This window comes from Diadema antillarum, unplaced genomic scaffold, assembly GCF_040938485.1.
Source record: "Diadema antillarum isolate AM-2024a unplaced genomic scaffold, OU_Dant_1.0 seq00001189_RagTag, whole genome shotgun sequence".
Taxonomy (NCBI): domain Eukaryota; kingdom Metazoa; phylum Echinodermata; class Echinoidea; order Diadematoida; family Diadematidae; genus Diadema; species Diadema antillarum.
The window spans coordinates 1,179,205-1,199,389 of NW_027271987.1; the positions used below are offsets into that span (position 1 = coordinate 1,179,205).

The 20,185-nt window shown below is 37.7% G+C and overlaps 1 protein-coding gene across 1 annotated transcript; it reads left to right on the top strand.

The window, feature by feature from the left end:
• The first annotated feature begins 1,692 nt into the window (after nucleotides 1-1,692).
• On the top strand, nucleotides 1,693-19,549 carry LOC139744559 (uncharacterized). Its single transcript, XM_071654992.1, has 14 exons — nucleotides 1,693-1,816; nucleotides 3,264-3,325; nucleotides 6,348-6,434; nucleotides 7,525-7,560; nucleotides 8,283-8,322; nucleotides 9,003-9,139; nucleotides 11,058-11,180; nucleotides 12,634-12,768; nucleotides 13,663-13,758; nucleotides 15,808-15,884; nucleotides 16,492-16,557; nucleotides 17,131-17,247; nucleotides 18,333-18,513; nucleotides 19,399-19,549. Exons 1-14 carry the CDS (start codon nucleotides 1,693-1,695, stop codon nucleotides 19,477-19,479), a joined length of 1,362 nt encoding a protein of 453 aa, XP_071511093.1. The 3' UTR covers nucleotides 19,480-19,549.
• The last annotated feature ends 636 nt before the right edge of the window (nucleotides 19,550-20,185 follow it).

The window sequence follows — 20,185 nt, forward strand, 5'->3', positions numbered from 1 at the left end:
AGATAATCTCTGCCAGTCAGTACATGTATATGTACCAAGTTCCACAAAGATACATTGAACCATTTGTGAGAAAAGTGATATGGCAACATTTTCACCTAACCTTTGACCTTATGACATGAAACTCTCTCTGGAGAATCTTTACGCAGTAGTACATGTCAACACCAAGTTTCAAGAAAATACCTTTGGGCATTGCATAGATATGGGGGAAATTGCAACATTTGTAGCATTTGACCTTGACCTTTTGACCTTTGACCTCTTGCCAATGTCACTAAAATCTACTCAACTAATTGTCCCATCATACATCATCCTTGGACCAAGTTTGGTGAAAGCTGCTTCCTCAAGTGTTGAGTTATCACGTAAACAGATAAATTTTAGGATTTGACCTTGATCTTTGACCTTTGACCTCTGTCCGATTTCACTGAAAAACTAATCAAGTAATTGTCCCATCATACATCATCCTCTAACAAAGTTTGGTGAAATTTGCTCTATCCAGTCTTGAGTTATCGCGTAAACGGATACAATTTCATGATTTGACCTTGACCTTTGACCTTTGACCTTTAGCCGATTTCACCCAAAATCTAATCAAATAATTGCCCCATCATACTTCATACTTGGACCAAGTTTGGCAAAATTCCAGTAAATATTACTCAAGTTATCGCGTAAACGAAAGCGGACGGACGTACAGACATACGGACGGACGGACAACCCGAAAACATAATGCCTCCGTCACCACTTCGTGGCGGAGGCATGATAAACCTTGACTTGCGCTCTTTCAAGTGATGCATTAAGCAAGCTGATCTATTCATGCATTTCTGAGTACTATTACGTTGGAAATTTTATGTCAAAAACCATTTGGCACCTGTTGGCTTTGAAACCGAGCACAACTGGAAAGGAAAGAGATGGACACATCTTATGACACTTAAAAACAAAAGCATATAGTACCAAATCACTGGGTTGTATGATTAAAACAAATGTTCACAATAGATTTGGACAAATATCCTTTCGAATGATACACAAATAAGATGCATTGATTGATGATGAGGTATTCTGTTGCTGACATGCAGAGGTGATGTGGACTTTGCTATACTAGGACAGGTGGTCATGTTGAAGATTTGGGGCCATAAACCATTGTTTAAAGAATAAATAAGCCAATAAGTGTGTATTCCTTTCTCTTTCTGATATGTTCAGAAACTAAACCAAAAGCCAATGAGCCTTTAGTTTAGGGTTCTGTTGTTTTGTTGTTGTTGTTTTTCTGGGACTAAGAAGCATTCGTCTCTTTACTTTTCTGGTGTGCAGAGTGTTTAAGAAAAAAAAATGCAGCAATTAATTTGAACATTGAATTTTGTGGTACTCAAGAGTCATTTTTTTTAAACATTCAAAAGTCATTTTTAACTTCTTTTTTTTTTTCAATCATATGCCCAAATGCTTCTCCACAATAAGCCTTTGTTTTAGGGTGTTTTTGTTTGTTTGTTTGTTTGTTTGTTTTTTTTTTTGGGGGGGGGGGAATGCACTGTATTGTGAATGAGCTTCGACAAGGGGATGTGCTTTGATAACCAGGTATGTATTGTGTACACATGTATAGCTTTCCCATTGATTCTAATTGTGCCTTTTTTTTGTGTGTGCATGTGTTCATGGCAGACTACTTATCAACTCAGGGGCATTCAAGACATCAACCCAGTGAACCACACAAACATGGTCAGATACAACATTTTTCTGTCAACTGAAGATGGCAATGCTGCCACCCATATGGCCCACATGGAAGCCACCCTCAACCTAGCAGCTAATCGAACTGTCAAATCCACTTTGCATAAACTAGGTAGGTACTAGTTGTTGGAGTAAAGCTTCTCAGTGTAAACATGATCAAAATGTTGTAATCATGATACACTGTACTTTTTGAAGGTGTGCCATTTCAGTGTTTGAAATAAAGCTCGACATACAGGGATCTCACAAAAGTTAACATGGTAGTTTCACCCACGTGGATCTGAATTCAGTTTAATAATTTTCATACAGGAATGACTACTGAAATTGGAGAAGCTATGAGTGAGCAGCAATGATATCAATTATATATGTATTTGATACTATCAAAGTGTTCTCTAATTCTCTATCATCTATCAGATCTGTGCAAGAATTAAAGAACCAAAACCCAAATATTAATGTACATCAGGAGAAAGCAACAATATAGTAGAATACATCACTGAAAGTTTGAGGAAAATCTGACAGTCGATTCAAGTTTCAGTGTCTAGCTGGATAAGAAGACTACAACAGTTCATGACATTGTTATTTCAATGAGACTAGTTGTAAGACTAGTCTTCCTATTATGTCCAGATGTCCAGTATCAGTAAGCTCGGTTCTGGCCACATAAAGTGGAAATTTTCGTGCATTTAGCGCAACCAGAAACTAGCACAAAAATAAAAGCATGCAAATATTTTTGCTAGTCATATGCTCTAGTAGTTGATGTCTTGATTCCCTGGAATTAAACACATGCTAACCTCATCTGACCTGGCTGAGGGTGAAAAATTACTCTCACAAAATATCCACTTTTACAGCACTGCCCTTGAAGGACTACTGTTCACTTTCCATGTTGGCTATTTTCAGAAGTGTGGTCTCACTTGCAGTAAAGTTGTCATCACATACAATTCTACAGTCAAGCTGGACGGCTCTCTCCAGTGTTTATATACACCTTGCCTTACTATATATATCTGTAGCACTATAGAACATTACAATTATGGATGGCAATATAATATCGAGGAAGTATTAAGGAGAATTCCACAAACTATGCCATCAACTTACTAATAGCTGTTAAGGGTAATGTCATTTCCACCTGTTGTTGAAAGAGGTACATGTAAATCAAAATGCTCTTTCATTATGCAAGAAATGTGAAAAATTGTGACATTTTCTTTATATTTTCTATATATTGTTGTCTATAGTGACGTCATGAACTGTAGTAACTAGCCTTCTTATGCAGTGATGACAGCACCAAAACTTTAAAAGAATTCTTGCTATAAACTTTTGAGTCGATTGTCCGATTTTCGTCAAACTTTCAATAATGTGTTCTACCAATATTGCTGACTTCTCTCAATCCACATTGATACTGGGTTTAAGTGTTAGTTTCCCTTAAAATGATGCATTCAGTAGATTCAGAACGAATGTAATGTGAAGATGTACACTCCTTACGAATTGATTTATTTGATACCAAATGGAATTACATTGGGCATGTTCAGCATATTCTTTGCTCTAGCTTTGCTTGCCCAATTTTATTTCAGAAATCAAAGGGAATGATGATCAGGCCTGTGACAAACTGAGCAGAGAAGCAAAATGCACCAAGGTAAATGTTCTTCTTGTGCTACATTCTTTAAGTGTAGTGGTGTGATTTGTTGTTGTTGTTGTTGTTGTTGTTGTTGTTGTTGTTGTTGTTGTTTTTGGTGGCAGGTTTGGCACTCTTGGTATGTGCCCAGGGTTGCCTTGTTGGTTGTGTACATTTCTGCATACCGTCTTGTCTGGTACGGATGCAAATTGAACCATGTCTAAGTGTAAGAATTTGGCATATATTATTCACTGCAGACAGGTGTAGTGCCTGTGCACTGAAATGTACATCAGCAGAAAGAAAATGTAGCTTGTGAGTGGAAGCGTTATGTTAGGATACAGCACATTTAAGCATAGCTATGTGCATACATGTGTATATTTGTGAACTCACAGCATCCATAGTAGATTGAAGTGTAGGGATACAGTAATCGGTTTTGATGTGAAGTAAGTTTGCTTCTGGAAGCTTCTCGGGAGTGGCAGAAGACAGCGGGCAGTCAACGAGGGATGAGGCAGCTTGTAAGGAAGCTGAGAGTTTCTTGAGTTTGCTCCTGCTGCCGCTCCACTTCATGGTTAGCTGCAAAATAAGAACTTGATTTGTGTCACTGAAGTTTGGTTGTTCCCACTGTACCTCGGAGGAGAATGATACCAACTGCCATAGAAAAGTGTGTGTTATCAGTGCTCCAATTCAATTATCAGCCTGTTAATGGACCTGCTGACGTCTATTGTATGCTGTTAATGTGAACCGTGAAATTGTTCATTTGATGTTCACCATAATGTTTTGGCACCTGATACCTGACTGGAAGTGATGCTTGTAAACCTGTATCCTTCTTCCTCGAACCATTACATACATAAGAAAAATAGAAACTATACAATCAGTGACTTGGAACAAGTCTGTTTGGAAATGAAATATCAGATATCAGAGTATTCACCTTCATTAACAAACATGAGGATAGCTACCCCATGCTATGATCAGCTACAATTGTATGATCATTGTATTAAAAAGTGCACTCGAGAACTGAGGGAAAGATGAGATCTGTGTATCTGCAAAGTGTACACTTTGTGCTGCGTCTGTTGAGTAAATGCCTATAGAATCATTCTCTGCACACTTTGGAGGTGATTTAATGTCTTTGATGTTTTTAAAACCTGTGAATGAGTTCTGTACTTGCACAAAAAGGTAAACCCTGTTAAATTTTTTCACTTTCGACAGTTGAGGTAAACCCTTGTGTCAATTTTTTTCACTTTTGACAGTTTTTGGTTTAATAGACGTTGGTGAAGTTACCTTGACTTGGGAGGGTTTCAAAATAGGATGATGTGTACAACTTATCAATTCACTTTTTATGCCTCCGCAACGAAGTGACCGGAGGCATTATGTTTTCGGGTCGTCCGTCCGTCCGTCCGTCCGTCCGTATACGTACGTCCGTCCGTCCCGTTTTGTTTTTGTCGATATCTCAAGAACCGTGAGGTGGTTTTACATCAAACTTGGTATGAGGGTATATCCTTGGGGGATAATACTTTGTGTGGATTTTAGGGTCACAGGGTCAAAGGTCAAAGGTCACAGGTTATTTTGTGGGGGGAAAAAATGAAATTTCATGTTTTTCTCCATATCTCGCAAATGGTTCAAGGTATCTTCATGGAACTTAGTATATATGCTTGTACCGATGGGCAGTGATTATCTAGGGAAGTTAGGGGTCATGGGTCACAGGTCAGGGGGGTCAAAGGTCAAGGTCAACTTCTCAAAATATCACTACTTTCCTTAAAATGCAATAAGCCTGAAGGTTTTTTTTTTTTTAACTTGATGTATGGCATGTATTACCCAATATATATTTTTGGGGAAGTTTCTTGCCAAAAGGTCAAAGGTCAAAAGGTAAAAGGTCAAGTGAAAGTGCTAAATTGCACTTTTTCCTCCATATCTCGAAAGTAACTCAAGGTATCATCATGAAACTTACATATTTATGCATGTTCAACCTAACAGTGATTCTCTTTGGAACTGTGAGGTCAAAGGTCAAAGGCCAGGTTTAGATAATGCTATTTTCCCATTTGATACTGAAATTATACTTTTCCTCAATACCTTGAAAATTACTCAATGCATAAACTTATAAAAGGGTCAAAAGCCAAGTAAAAATCATCAGTTCCCCAAATACCTGCACTCTGACATTTTAATCATTCATCCAATTGAACCTAGTTCTAGGAAAGTGAACATTCAGCACATTTGTGTCAAACCTGTCATTTCAATATTTTGCCAATTGTGTGAAACTGTCATCACACATTGTCAAGACATTGTACTATAGACCTATTAGGAGAACCATGCATTATGGCGGAGGCATATCAGTAGCCGTAGCGATATATCTAGTTTTTTTCATTCTTTGTTGTTACCTCTGCCAAGGAAGGAAGTTATGTTTTCATCAGCATTGGTTTATTTGTGTGCAAAATTACTCAAAAAATTGTAGACAGATTTGGATGAAACTTCCAGGAAAAATTGATAAGGACACAATGAACAGATGATTAACTATTGGTAGTGATCCCGGAATTCTTATCAATTTTTGAAGGATTTTTTTTTTTCATTTTTTGGCAGAGCGGGTCAATGAACTTGAGAGTTCAAACTGTGCATATATGAGGTTTACATGCGCGCACTTAAAATTAAAAAGCGCATGCTTTGCTTGGGCAGGCGCTGCGCAGTTGGAAGCTGATGACATAAACAAAAGACTTTGGTAGACTGTATGGGGGAATTGGGCAATTTTCAACATGCTTGTATGGACCCCATGGAAATGAGCTGCTTGGTGAAGGTCTGTGTTCTCTGAGTGCTTTTTATGCCTCCGCCACGAAGTGGTACTGGAGGCATTATCTAGTTTGTCTTGTTTTTTTTTGTTTTTAAATTAAGAATAGCACAAAAGCACATTAATTTTGAGAACAAGCTCATTTTTAGGTTACTTCAGTGAACTGAAGCCATGTGAAAACCATACTCATTTGCACAATCAATTTGACGATCAGCGTAAACTGGGAACTCATTTAATCATTTTCTTTTTCTTGTTTTTTCATACATGAAGTGTTCGGCATATGGGCGATGTGTCAAAGGTCATGTACCAGTAGATCCATGGCTGAGTTATTCGCTGGAGACTCAACAAATACTGCAGGTAAAGTGAGAAAAGCAGATTTCTGGACCAGTATGCTTGTGTGTGTGCATGTGATGGCATGTGAGTGTGTGCATTTGTGTTGCATTGCATGTGTGTATGTGTGTGTGCGTGTGTGTGTCTTTATATAATTGTGTGTGTGTGTGTGTGTGTGTGTGTGTGTGCCTTTATATAATTGTGTGTGTGGATATGAAAGTGTGTATTTTTGTGCTTGAGTTTACATATAGTGTGTTTATGTGTGTGTTTGTGTGTGTATGTATGGGTGCTTTTCAGATGTAAACCATGGTGATTGCGCCTTGCTATTCTTTAGACCCACAATGGATATCTAGCAATGCTAAGACACATCTTTTTACTTCCAGAAAATACATCTGAAATGTGCACATAATTATGAGGCATAGGAATCAATAGTAAAGAAGTATTAATTCAGATTAAGCAACAGTGTATTCTACAGTCACCTGTATTTTTTTTCAATCATTTGTGCCAAATAAGCTGGTGTATTCACTCCAGTCAGCATTGAATTTATGTGTACATTAATGTGTGGGAGGGTGTGTAAATGTTTCCACTGATTTCATGGTACTAGTAATTGATAATGAAAGAAACTAAGTCATTCATAGAGGCATAAAGAACAAATGATGAATGGAATAGAAAGAAGAGGTGATATATCAGGTGGGTTTTTTCTTTCACTTAAATGGCAAATATATGACTTTTAAACCTTCTTGCATTGCTTTTTAACATGTAACTGTCAGTGATTCATCCCTTTTATTTCACCACTATCATGAAAAGCTACTTACAATAGGTAGGACCCTGCTTTTGCTCAGAGTCTGAAACTTTTGAATTGTTGGGTGGTAGTTGTAACTGAATGAATTGAGTTAAAAAATAATATGTCAATTCCGAAGCTTAGGGGTGTAGGAGCAATGTTTTCCCTGCTGAAATACATGTAGGATATCTGTACTAAACGTATGTTATCAATGATAACCTCTGATGCAGTTGTGTGTGGGACATAAACTGATGTATGTACAGAAACTTGAGCCAGCCTCTGAAATCATTACCAATTTAACATGTTTCATTTCTTTTTTATCTTCCTTTGATACAGATTGATGAGCCGTTCAGCATGGTTCAGATGCCTGCTGTGAGTAGATAGCATTCTAAGATGCATATATGGAATCAACCTGTATTTCTCATGCTATTCTTCATAACACTCAATGTAATCACTTGAATGACTCAAACTACTGACTACTGCATGCACCATATATTTAGCGAGTCTAATTTTTCGCAAATTGGGACTTCCCGACAATTTTGAGAGTGGTTACATTCGCAACTGTGGAGTACAGTACTGAACAGAGAAATGTATGTGTGCACATCACATTCATGTTGGGATTGGAGTTGATTTGTTCGCATCTTTTTAAATTAATGAATAGCACCCGACTAGCGAAATTTGCAAGAAAAAAAAACTCGCAAAATATTTGGCATATGCAGTATATGAATTTGTGAAAATGGGTATTGTGTTTTATGCATAGTGTTGTTGCATCATGTCATGGTGCTCAAAGTGATATATATCTGCCATATTAAAGTGGTTATTCAAGTGCAGTTCTACTTCATGTTCATAAAGAAGTTAATCAGATGTCCAAAATGGTAGAAATTAAAAAAAAAAAACTCTAACTTGAAATAGAAAAGATATACAGCAATCATCTGCTTTGATGATGTCATCAGCTCACCAGTCTCTAATTGGTTTGCACACAAAAAGTACTTTGTGTCTATTTTCGTGTTTATCAAGCACAACTCATATGCTGTGTGCTTATGTTTTCATTATCACAATTCAATATCACAATTTATCAATATCTCTCTCTACAGGCACACAATGCATATAACAATAGAGCAGACTCATATGGAGGTAAGTTTAAATAGATGATTATATAAACATTGTTTGCTGTAAAAACTATCCCTTGAGACGTTTTTATCAATTAACATAATGTAAATGCACCATTAAGAAATAAAATGCATAAGTTTACAGATGCCTGCATTTAAAGTCACAAATGACTGCAGGTTTGTTAATATAAATAGCAATAAGATATGTCTCAGATTTATTTACAACTGTCAGAGTAATGGAAACACTTTGCAACATCTGAACATGGTGATATATAGCTATATGAGTCACATGACAGTGACACAATTGACCTTCGTGGACTCAAAATGACCAAGTATGATTTAATCTTAAATTCTTCAGGGGAAAAAAAAAATGTTTTGGTTATACTCCAGGAGAATATGGAGTAATGACAAGGCAAGCAATTCCCAGTATACCTTTGGCAAAAGCTTATTAAAAACACAAATTGAACAAATGCTATCTTCATTAGCTCAATTAGCATGAAATGATTGACTGATATTAGGAAAAAGAGAGGTTTCTATTCATAGTCTGTATAAAGATGTTAACCTTAGCTCCTTAGTATTTGATGGTATGATAATCACTCTACCGTAATCAAAAAGGACTGTCTTAGGCCAAGCACATTCTACTAACTTTGCTGAGTTACAGGATCATGAAAGTCACCATCCATCTTGCCTTTACCGAATGTCCAGTTGCAGACAACTGCCCCTGGCCCCCGCCCTACAGTAGAGACTGTTTGGATTTGGCCAATCAGGAGTTCAGCTTTACAGACATGCTCAATATGGGCATCAGGGCACTGGAGATTGATGTATGGTGGTGCTTTAAGAAGGTAGGAGAATGTTCCATAAAGGGTAAGAGTTCTCCCTCTTTAAGGCAACTCTTTCCAAAGTCACATCTTAACATGATTCTGTACAGCCAGTGGCATTAAACTCATGCAAGCTCATGTGGAGTCTATCAAAATCACCTTCAAATATATGAAGTCATACTCTGTATTTAAAATGATGACGAAACAGAACTTAACATTATCTGCAAAACATTGTGCAAGCATGTAATGTGTCCATGCACTCGTTGAGGTTTCAATTAAGCTCTGCAAACTTCATGATCAAATTCAGTCAAAGAAATTGATTTTAAAAAATGGTATTATGATTTGTAATATGATTGATTTACTTCAAGGGATGATAAAATTTTGGTCAAGATGGGAGTCAGATTTTATTTTTGGGGGATATTATAATTAGAAACCTCTTATGTGAAACATTAAGGAGCATATAATTCTAAGAGGAATTGAAAGTTTATTGACGAAAACCAGTTTTAAAAAATGGTTGAAATATCTAAACACAAAGTAAAACAAAGAGGTCCTTATAAAAGTTCGAACCCATCTTTTATTAGGACCTCTTTGTTTTTAGCAATTTCAGCCATTGCAAACTGACTTTCATCAAATAGGCCTTTAATTGTCCCCGCCGAACGAGTTCGAGCAGGGGACTATGAAACGGGCTCCGTACGTGTGTGTGTCTGTGCGTCCGTCCGTCCGTGTGTGTGTCCATGTGTGATCAAAATGTTCAATTTGCTACTTCTCTGTCATTTATGAGCCAATTTTGATTCTTTTTGCTTAATATGATAGCACTACATGGGAGCTTTGAAACTTCTACACAGAATTTCAGTTGTGACCTTTGACCTTGACCTTTGACCTATATTGTACATTTTGCTACAAAATGCTACTCCTTCGCCATTTCTAACCCGATTTCGATTCCGTTTGCTTTATGTGATGGCACTAGGTGAGGGCTTCAAAACTTCTTCACAGAATTTTGACCTTTGATTTCTTTGACCTTTGACCTTGATTTTTGACCTATATTGTACATTTTGCTACAAAATGCTACTCCTTCGCCATTTCTAACCCGATTTCGATTCCGTTTGCTTTATGTGATGGCACTAGGTGAGGGCTTCAAAACTTCTACGCAGAATTTTGACCTTTGCCTTTTTTGACCTTTGACCTTGATTTTTGACCTATATTGTACATTTTGCTACAAAATGCTACTCCTTCGCCATTTCTAACCCAATTTCGATTCTGTTTGCTTTATGTGATGGCACTAGGTGAGGGCTTCAAAACTTCTACACAGAATTTTGACCTTTGACTTCTTTGACCTTTGACCTTGATTTTTAACGTATATTGCACATTTTGCTACAAAATGCTACTTCCGGCGGGGACATATATTACGCACCGCGTAATTTCTACTTTTCCTTGTTTGTCTTAGAATTGTATGCTCTTTAATATTTCATATAACAGATTTTTAATCATCTCACAAAAAGTTAAAACCTGAAACCCCTTCTCAACCAGAACTATACCATCCCTTCATTGTGGCTGCTAGGAAAGCAGTGAATGGCTGTGAGCAAGAAGGTAAGCATTGGACTGATGGCGCAAGTCTTCTTGAAAGGACTAGGCAAGGAAAAGAAAGAGCCTTGCTTAGGAGCACCACCCCTGCAGCCATGGGACTTGAACCATGAGCCTCAGATTGATAGTTTAATGTCTTATGCACAGAGCCACAACAGCTCCTTTCAATGGATTGCAATTAAGCCTGGCTGTGAATTCACAGCATTGGCAAGTTTCAGCTTTTTCAGTTTTTTTTTATTTTTTTTTTTTGGTGCCTTTGAATGTTTCTGCAGATAAATGGCGATATATAGATCCTGTTTCATCATTATAATCATCAGCTGATTTATGCTACATTTTGTTTGTGAATTCTTTTTCCTCCAAGATACGCATGAGCCATTTAGTTTGTGGACCAGTGGACAGGTTGTTTGAAGATGGCATGAAAGAGATAGGAGAGTGGGTTCATCGACCGGAGAATGATGGAAAGGTGATTCGTTTATATCTTGAGGTGAGATAATATCCCGTTACTATATATTAAAGATAATAAAAAGTTTTGGTACCTCAAAAGTTTCCTTGAATTTCCTTGTCTTAGTTTGTGTTTCAGGTTAAAGTACCTTTCATATAACTAACACTGTGAGACTTACTCGCCCCAAAGTGCTCTCATGTCTTAGTAATCATGCAATTAACTGCGACCAGCAGCCCCATACGCATAGTGACCAGCAGTCCCATACGCATAGCGTAATCGGGCTTCGCATTGTAGCATTCAGGATCATGACAGATTTAGTATCGCAGGATAAATGTCAACTTGAAATCCCAAAAATTCTTCAATTTGAAGACTTACCAATTAAGGTGAAGTATTGAAAACATGCTTCGGGCAACGTTTGGTTCTGCCTATAGTCCCTTTCTGTTCGAATTGATGACTGAATGTGACTCGGTCGAGAGGACCTTGGGAGAGCTACCATACACTGAACACTACAGCCAGTGCATGCGAACACATCACATGCGCACCAATTTCAAATCCATCAACGGATAAGATGTTTGTGTGCGCATGCACTGGCCGTAGTAGTCAGTGTAGTAGCTCTCCCAAGGTCCTCTTGACCGAGTCACATTCAGTCATCATTCGAAAAGAAAGGGACTATTGGCAGAACCAAACGTTGTTCGAAGCCTGTTTTCAATACTTCAACTTAATTGGTAAGTCTTCAAATCGAAGAAATTTTTGGATTTTAAGTTGCCATTTACCCGCGATACTAATTCTGTCATGATCCTGAATGCTACAATGCGAAGCCCCGTTACGCTATGCGTATGGGGCTGCTGGTCGCAGTTAGCTATGCGTACAATGGGCTGCACGCTGCTGGTCGCAGTCAGTGGTTTCGTACAATATTTATCGACGCCGTACGGCGACGGCTCTGGTACGAAACCATTATTGCATGATTACTAAGACATGAGAGCACTTTGGGGCGAGTAATTCTCACAGACAACGTACTTTAACGTGAAACACAAACCAAGACAAGGAAATTCAGGGAAACTTTTGAGGTACCAAAACTTTTTATTATCTTTAATACATTATACATGTATTAAACGTAAATGGCATCTATCAACTCCCTCATCAGTGTACTGCAAAATAAGATATTTTCACAGCATTAAATTTTTGTGAATTGAAGCCGACGGCCTTTTTCGTGACATGATATTTTCATAAATTGCCACTGGCATTCTAATGCATTTAGTGTAGAGTGGAACTTTCATGTACATTTTAATTTTGCTAATCTTGGCTCTCGCGAAATTAAAACGCACACAAACATTTCTGGTTTTACAGTAACCAATACCAAGTAATCCCAGTTTCAGCTTACTCTCATCTCGGTTGATTCTAATAAAATCATAGACCTTTAATTGGGTGGATCTAAGAGAGATTTTTTTTTTCTTGTCATTAAGATCTTAATTCCTTCTATATTTTTTTTTCCCAGGATGGTAAATATCACACCAAGGGCCATGATGACCTAATCAATGGTCCAATCAGGGATTATCTGGGGGACAGAGTCTTCACCCCTGATGATCTGAAGAGTCTTGGAAGATGGCCGACTCTAAGAGAAATGAAACAGGTGAGATAGGCACAGAATCTTTTGGGATGTGTAGCTCAGGGTCAACAGACAACATTCAACACCAGACCCAGCTGGCCCAACACCAGCTACAGGAACAATAAAATATTTAAGATAACACTAACACCAGTTGCATCAAACTTGAAATCACCCATTCTATGACATAGTCTCATGTATATTATAAGTATACTAGATATATGACATTTTAGACTTTGCTGTTTTCAGTAATAATAATAATAATAATAATAATATTTATATAATATTTAAGCGCATTGATCCGGGAAAAAAAAAAAGAAGTATGACATTAAAATAAAATTCAGCATTATGTAAATATACGTATTATGATATAACATGCAACAGCAATATTAATAAACCTAGTATAATAATGATTTTTATTAGTTTTGAACTGGAAATCTAACATGATTTGATATTAAGATCTTTTTATGATCTAACTGATTTAAAGAAGAGGCAAAATTTATTCTTGTGATGGAAAAATAAATGCACAAATTAACCTTGTTTACCATTACATAGATATATTTGTGTGAATATGTAGTTATTGACAAAATAAGGATTTACTGTAGGAACATTCTGTTCTCAACTTATAGAAATAGTCATGATCATAATAACATGAGTATATGTGAAATTAATGTTACTTCAAGAATCATGCAAATGAACAGTAGGACAGAAGGGGAACAACAGGTTTTGAAAGGGAGACTGTTCTTGTGAAGTGCAAAGGGTGCTACCATAACAGACCTTGTAAAGTAATAAATAAAGGCTCATATACTTTCTATTTGTATATGTCCTTAATTATTCACTGAAATTATACCACCCGAATCCTTCACCTAACATCTGTCAATCATATTAAGGGTCTTGTGGAATTCAATTCTCCTTTCACAGATGAAGAAAACAGTCTTAATTGCAACCAATGGGGATTACACCCATGGAGGATTCTTCATTCAAAATGGATACTGGACAGAAGCCATCAGGAACAAGGTGAGTTTGTCATTCAGTTGTGGTATTGATCCCGTGGAATCGACAATGTTTGTGCACCACAGCATAGCAGTGCTCGGTGTGTCTCATTTCAATATGGGTAGGGTCTTTACAGTGCATCATGCTAGGGAATGGAACAACAACATCCCAATAGTTATGCACAGAACATGCACTTTGCCTACAAATGAGCTTGCTTGTAATCGAGATAGCCTGCACATGATTTCACAAACTCAGACATATTTTATACTGGTACCTGTATAGAAATTTATTTTGGTAAATACCGGTAATGAAAATTAGTTCTCACCACAAGTTGAAGGAGCGTAACCTTGTTGAGTATATTTTATTGTCAGCTGTTATAAAGGTAGGCTAGACTTCCATATGTACCCCCCACTAAAATTGGAAAAAAAAAATATCTGAGCACTTATAAATTTGTAAAGTTATGTGTATTTATAACTAAATTAGTTGAGAGAAATACAATATAACGAACTTACCAGGTTCGGTCGTGTACTCCTTGGGAGGGTACAGTTCAGCTGCATCAGCAAGAAAGGTGGTGAAGAGATCCTCTCCTCTGTGGTACTGCCTCCACATATATTGGATGAGGTGAAGCCCCAACTTATCTCTGCAGATGTGCATTTCAGATAGTTGACGCTTGATTTGCCACCACAGTCCTTCGATGTTGTTCATGTGTTGCTGTGAAACGGGATCGACAAAAATGTGAATGATTAACGGTTAGATGGTGAAATCCTTGTGTTCCTAGTTGGTTGTATGCCTTCCAACAGTCACTGACGATAGTAGTTCTAGGTTTAATGTGCTTGATGATGAGTGGTTCTAGCATCGCTCGATCCCTCTTGTTGTCCGACAGTCCTTCGATGTTTGTGTGTTTCTTTCAAACGGGATCGACAAAATGTAGTGAATGATGATGCTTGATGATGAGTGGTTCTAGCGTCGCTCGATCCCTCTTGTCCGGTAATGGAACAAGGAAGAGTCCTTTGGTATCCCTACAAATCCCCCCAAATACCCACTGTCCATCAACTGATCTCCCTCTGTTGTACTTGTCTTGCGCTTTCCAAATTTCGATTCGTCAATCTCGACCACTTTGCCTGGTCCTCCAATGGGCGAGTTGCACTGAAGCTTGTTGAGCACGGCCCACTGACACACCTCTCTGCAGTAGTCGTAGCAGTCACTGACAGTCTCCGTGCTCTTTGTGACAACTCTTTTAGATGTAGATCTAGAGCTAGAGCTACTCGAAGAAGTTGATGCTGCTACAGAAACCGAAGTTGATGCAGATAAAGATATGGAAGAAGATGAACTTGATGTAGAAGGAGTTGAAGAAGTTGAAGTGGAAGGAGTATCCGCAGCCGTCTTTACATTTGCTTCACCGTGCTCACTTTCTGCTGTAGAATCTCCGGAGGAGATGGAAGTCTTGTGAACCACTCTGGTATATGGTAGTTTGTGAATGAAACAAAACACAAGAAGAAGACTGCGGCACAGACTCACATTGCTCTGGTTAAACCAAGTACCTTTCCAGATTGGCACTTGATTTTTCTTCTGTTATTACATCCTCTTGTTGCACTGGAAACGAGATTCAGATTTCTTTCTTCCTTGGCGCTGAACCTGTAAGTGTGAAGAAGAATAAGACCAGCAAATCAATTGTCATTCATTACAAGTTCAGAATGTGTAATAGCCGACATCATATTTAACAATAAATTGAAAGTCTCATTTTTGTTCGACATACGACCTACCGTGTAGACGTTATTCAGCTAACACTTGCAGGTGGGACACTTCACGCTGCTAGCAATTTTCTTTGCTCATATTCATCCAGGTTATATTGTCAGCAGTTACAAAGTGAGTCAGCAGCTATACAGCTGTCTTTCATTGTGTGTTTGTTATCATAAAAACACTACAGAAATTTAAGCAATCACATTGTGTGTTGCTTTTATATGAATGTTTTCATAAGGCAGTGTTTTCACAGAAGAGAATATTCTCCATGATGTTTGATCTCCTCTCACATCTCATGATTTCTGTTGCCATGGTTTCCCCTTAATGCTACAGTTCACCCCTTACCCAGAATGTGGAGGATTTCATGTCCCATCTCCCCTGAGGTTCTACTGTGATAGCACAAATTATGGGTAAGTTCTCCTTGATCCCAAGCTACCCTTGATGTGACTTTCACAATAGGATGTGTTTTTGCTTGCATGTTTATCAGAAATATCAGTACTGTAAGTCACAGAAATTATTACCCTTTCACAGCAGTGCCAACATATCTAGGTTTTCAGTGATAATAGCAAGTGGCTGTGTGTTCCACGATAAACAAGGACATAGCAAATTTAGTCTATTCTGCCAATGAAAGGATTCTAAAATCTCACATTTTTTTGTCGTTGTTGTTGCTGTTGTTGCTGTTGCTGCTGCTGCTGCTGTTGTTGATGTTGCTGCTGCTGCTTTTGCTGTTGTTGCTGCTGTTGTTGTATGAACCCAGATGATAATGCCATACCATTTCAGATTCCTCATACAAAAAGAAAACAGAAGCCTTGACTTGCAGTCTGAGACAGGAAGGTCATGAATGAGTCCAAATTTTGTGAGCAAAGAACACATCCCCTTGTGATATTCACCACGATAATATTTTTTTGTGCATTCTACACTGTGTTCATGCTCCAAAGAAATTATTAAGGAAAGATGATTTTACAATGTCAGTGAGACAGCTCATTCCAATAATATTTTTTTTTTCTCCTCAATCAGGCCATTGTGGAATGGACCAAAACAAACTGGGGTGATCTTGGATTTTACCGAGTTCATGAAATGTGGGTAAGTCTGCCTGCGTGCATGCTTGTGTTTTCTCTATACTTGGAAGGACGACTATGGATCATGCATGACAGAGAGAGAGAGAGAAAAAAAACATCCTCACAAGGGATATTTCTTCACATGTTGCCTACCAATAAACAGAGTTCAACTCCATATGGTTTGTTTACAGCTCATCATCAACCACATGTTGCAAAAACAGTTCAGTGGTATGTGAATTCCAACTTTTCGTTTTGTACAAATTCCACACTATTTGTTGATATCCATCCATTATATGCACATTTTGGGTGTGTGCTTTTTCCTGAAATCAACAAAAGTGGCAGTCTCAACAAAAATTCAAACAGACGAACCATGACAGGTTATTCTATGATCATCTGCTCCCTATCTAGGTTTTCACTGTAATAAATCATACATTGATTTACATGTAGATACATCTATCAGCAAGCTCTTTTTGTATATAAGTTTACTGCCATGATTTTATCCCACAGAACAATGTACCACTGTCTTGTTTTGATATGCTGCTTACACTGTGATCAGTTTACCAAATTCAGACACCCATCTCTCTTTTACCCCACTCAGTGTCCAGTACCCAGCAGCTGACCAGGTTAGTCCCATGCTCCTTCGTACAGCTGTGTGGACATGGGCGGAGGGCCAGCCAAGCGGACCACTTTCCAAGGCTTCTTGTGTCTTCCTCAGGTGAGACACACTTTTGAAATATCTTCAAATTGTGTGAAATCAATCTTAGTGTGGCATACTTTGCATCAAGAAAGTTATCTGTATGGACATATCCATTCTCAGGCACACTGACAAACTTCACAAATGTGTAACAGAGTGTAACCTTTACCAGGCCTGTATAGTACTATATATATATATATATATATATATATATATATATACATATATCACGTGGGGTTTTTAATTTTGCAAATTTTGTGAGTTGGGTGCAAACTGTGAATTTATCAACACGATTTAGTAAATATTAACTCCGATCCCAACAAGAATGTGACTTGCACATGTGCATTTCTGTGTTCATTACTGTACTCTGTGATCATGAATTTAACCACTCGCAAAATTGTAGGGATCCCAATTCGCAAAAAAAAAAAAAAAATCAAACTTGCTAAATATGTGGTGTAAACAGTACCGTACTCCAGCAGTGACTAGTTTGGTTTTGCTCAAGCATATACAATTAGGTTGGGTTTTTGTTGTTTTGTTTTTTTCAATCATATGCCAATTTATTCCTTAACATCGTGCTTGAATGGTGATGGGGAAAAAAAATAGATAGATAGATGGATAGATAATAGATAGATAGATAGATAGATAGATAGATAGATATTTTTTTAATATCTAGTTTCTTGGAAGGGTTCTTGAAATGTGTATTGACTTTGCTGAGTTAAGTCCAGCTAAAAAGTAACCAAAGGAAGAATCCCTTCAGTCATATGCTTGATAAACTATAAATCTACAACTATGACAGGCTAAACAAAATACTATAAATAGGCGAGCTGTCACACCACCTTGACCCTTTTTTAGCCGAAACATCTTCCTTACCTCTCCCAAACCTTGTGTTTACATAGCCTGGTCAATCGTCTGGGTCAAGAATATTATGATATTGATAATGTGTTGTGACAGGAAAACTTTTGTAAAGGTTGTATCGTATCCAGCTTGGTTGGTCAAAAACATTGAAAATTGATGTGCTATGACAGGAAAATATTTTGATAGGTTGTATTCTATCTAACTTGGTGTGATTTTATTTGTATTTTATGTTGTTCTTTGTCTCTTTTCAGTGGAGTTGATTACAGATGGTACACTTCTTTGACTTGCTCAACCAAATTGCCTTCAGCGTGTGCCAGGACTGAAAATTCGGATGAATGGACACTGGGGGTGGCCGCAAGCTACGGTCATCCCAGCGCTTGTCCCGACGGCTTTGTCTTCAGCGCTCCGATCAACCGGTCCAGGCAGCAGAAGGTTCGTTCAATGTCATTTGAAGACTTGCTGATGTAAATATGTGTGGCAGTGGGCACCGTCCATTTCACAGCTAACCAGGCAGACAAATCAAGTCAAACTGGTCGGTATTTCATATCTCATACTGATTTGGGCAGCCTGGAAAAAGACCATTCAAGGATGAAACATCTGAAATGACAAATATGTGGGAAAGCAGATGTTAAACAATGATGATAGGAGGATTATGACTGCTAATTAGTGGTTTGTTTGTTTGTTGTTGTTGTTTTTTTTGGGGGGTCCTAAAATTACAACCTTTTCACAAGATTTATTTTGAGAGTGGAACATTCCTCAAATGATGCACACATGCCCATAGTATAGAGTTTTATACTTGTACAAATATATGTTGTGGTGGGGGGGGGGCGACAAGACCTTGTGTCTTCAAAATGTCAAATGTTCAGGAGAGCAAAAAAAAATGGAAGCCAAGTTACAGCACTATATTAAATGGAATAGCCTTTCCTTTGATATGCTCTGGGGCTTCATTTTGGGGGTAAGACAGTAAGGATTTGGACAGGACATCACTTAACTGATTATCTGACCATTAATACAAAAGAGTCATTTTCACCAAATTTTGAGATACAAGGTCTTCTATGACATTGGCTACATGCTAATGGTAATGCTATTCATCTTATTGTCATAATTGGCCCAAAACTTTAAACATTCATAACTTTTTAATAGATTATCCAATTTTTCCACAAACTTCCCTAATGTGTTCTATCAATGATTCATCATCCAGTGAATCTTTATGTACCTGATATATTTGAAATAGATTTAATTTGAACAACTTGACAAAACTGTGGCAAAGAGACACCTGTTTCTCTATTCTTTTTTGTGTGTGTGCTTTCTTTGCAGTTAATTGAGGTATCTGGAGGCAAGACTATATGGATTAACATCTCACCGTACATTCCACTCCTGAACACGCTCTTCCAGTGACTCGTACTAATTGTGCAATTTGTACTTAATGAGGTACCCATCAGATTTCTCTATTTTTGTACGTGGATGACAGGTTGCTGTAAGATAGTATTAACAGAAACACACTGTTGGTGCTCATTGCTCAGGTCAGTAGACACTGATGTGTTCTGTTATTAGTGACAATCAAATAGTACTAATGATGTACGTGGTGTGATATTTATTTTCTGTCAACTGAAAGAACACATATTTATGAAAAGAGAGTTGGCAATATGCAATAATTATGATTTGAAGGATATAGACAGACAGTAAGTGTAAATGTTTTCTAGTGTGAGATTGAAAGGATGTTGTGTGTTTCTGGTCTGTAAGTTGCAAAGTTTTGGGATATATAAAAAAAGAAAGAAAGATGAGTGTAAGACATATAAGACTTATGTATAAGAACTCAGCTTTGTTGAAAGCTAATAGTTGTAAGCTTGTGTGTAATGCTGTTTCACTTTTAATAGTACATGTGCATTTTTATGTGTCCATCTGCATTTGTGTGTGTTTGTGGTTATGTGTGTGTGTTGGTGATTTGGTCAGTTGTATTAAGTCTTCCGGGATACCTCTGATGACCACAGTCAATGTCCATCCCACCTGTGCCTATAATCCTATTTGGACATCACCTCAGTGACTTCTATAAAAATACCATTTTGTCCAGCAACACATGTATTGAATATGGATATATCATCCT

Bases quoted from the DNA above. Each gene is read 5' to 3' on its own strand.
- LOC139744559 (XM_071654992.1), top strand. From the start codon at position 1,693: ATGGTCAGATACAACATTTTTCTGTCAACTGAAGATGGCAATGCTGCC. The intron at 7,561-8,282 runs GTGAGTAGATAG...CTCTCTCTACAG, and splicing joins GCATGGTTCAGATGCCTGCT to GCACACAATGCATATAACAA. The intron at 15,885-16,491 runs GTAAGTTCTCCT...CTCCTCAATCAG, and splicing joins TGTGATAGCACAAATTATGG to GCCATTGTGGAATGGACCAA.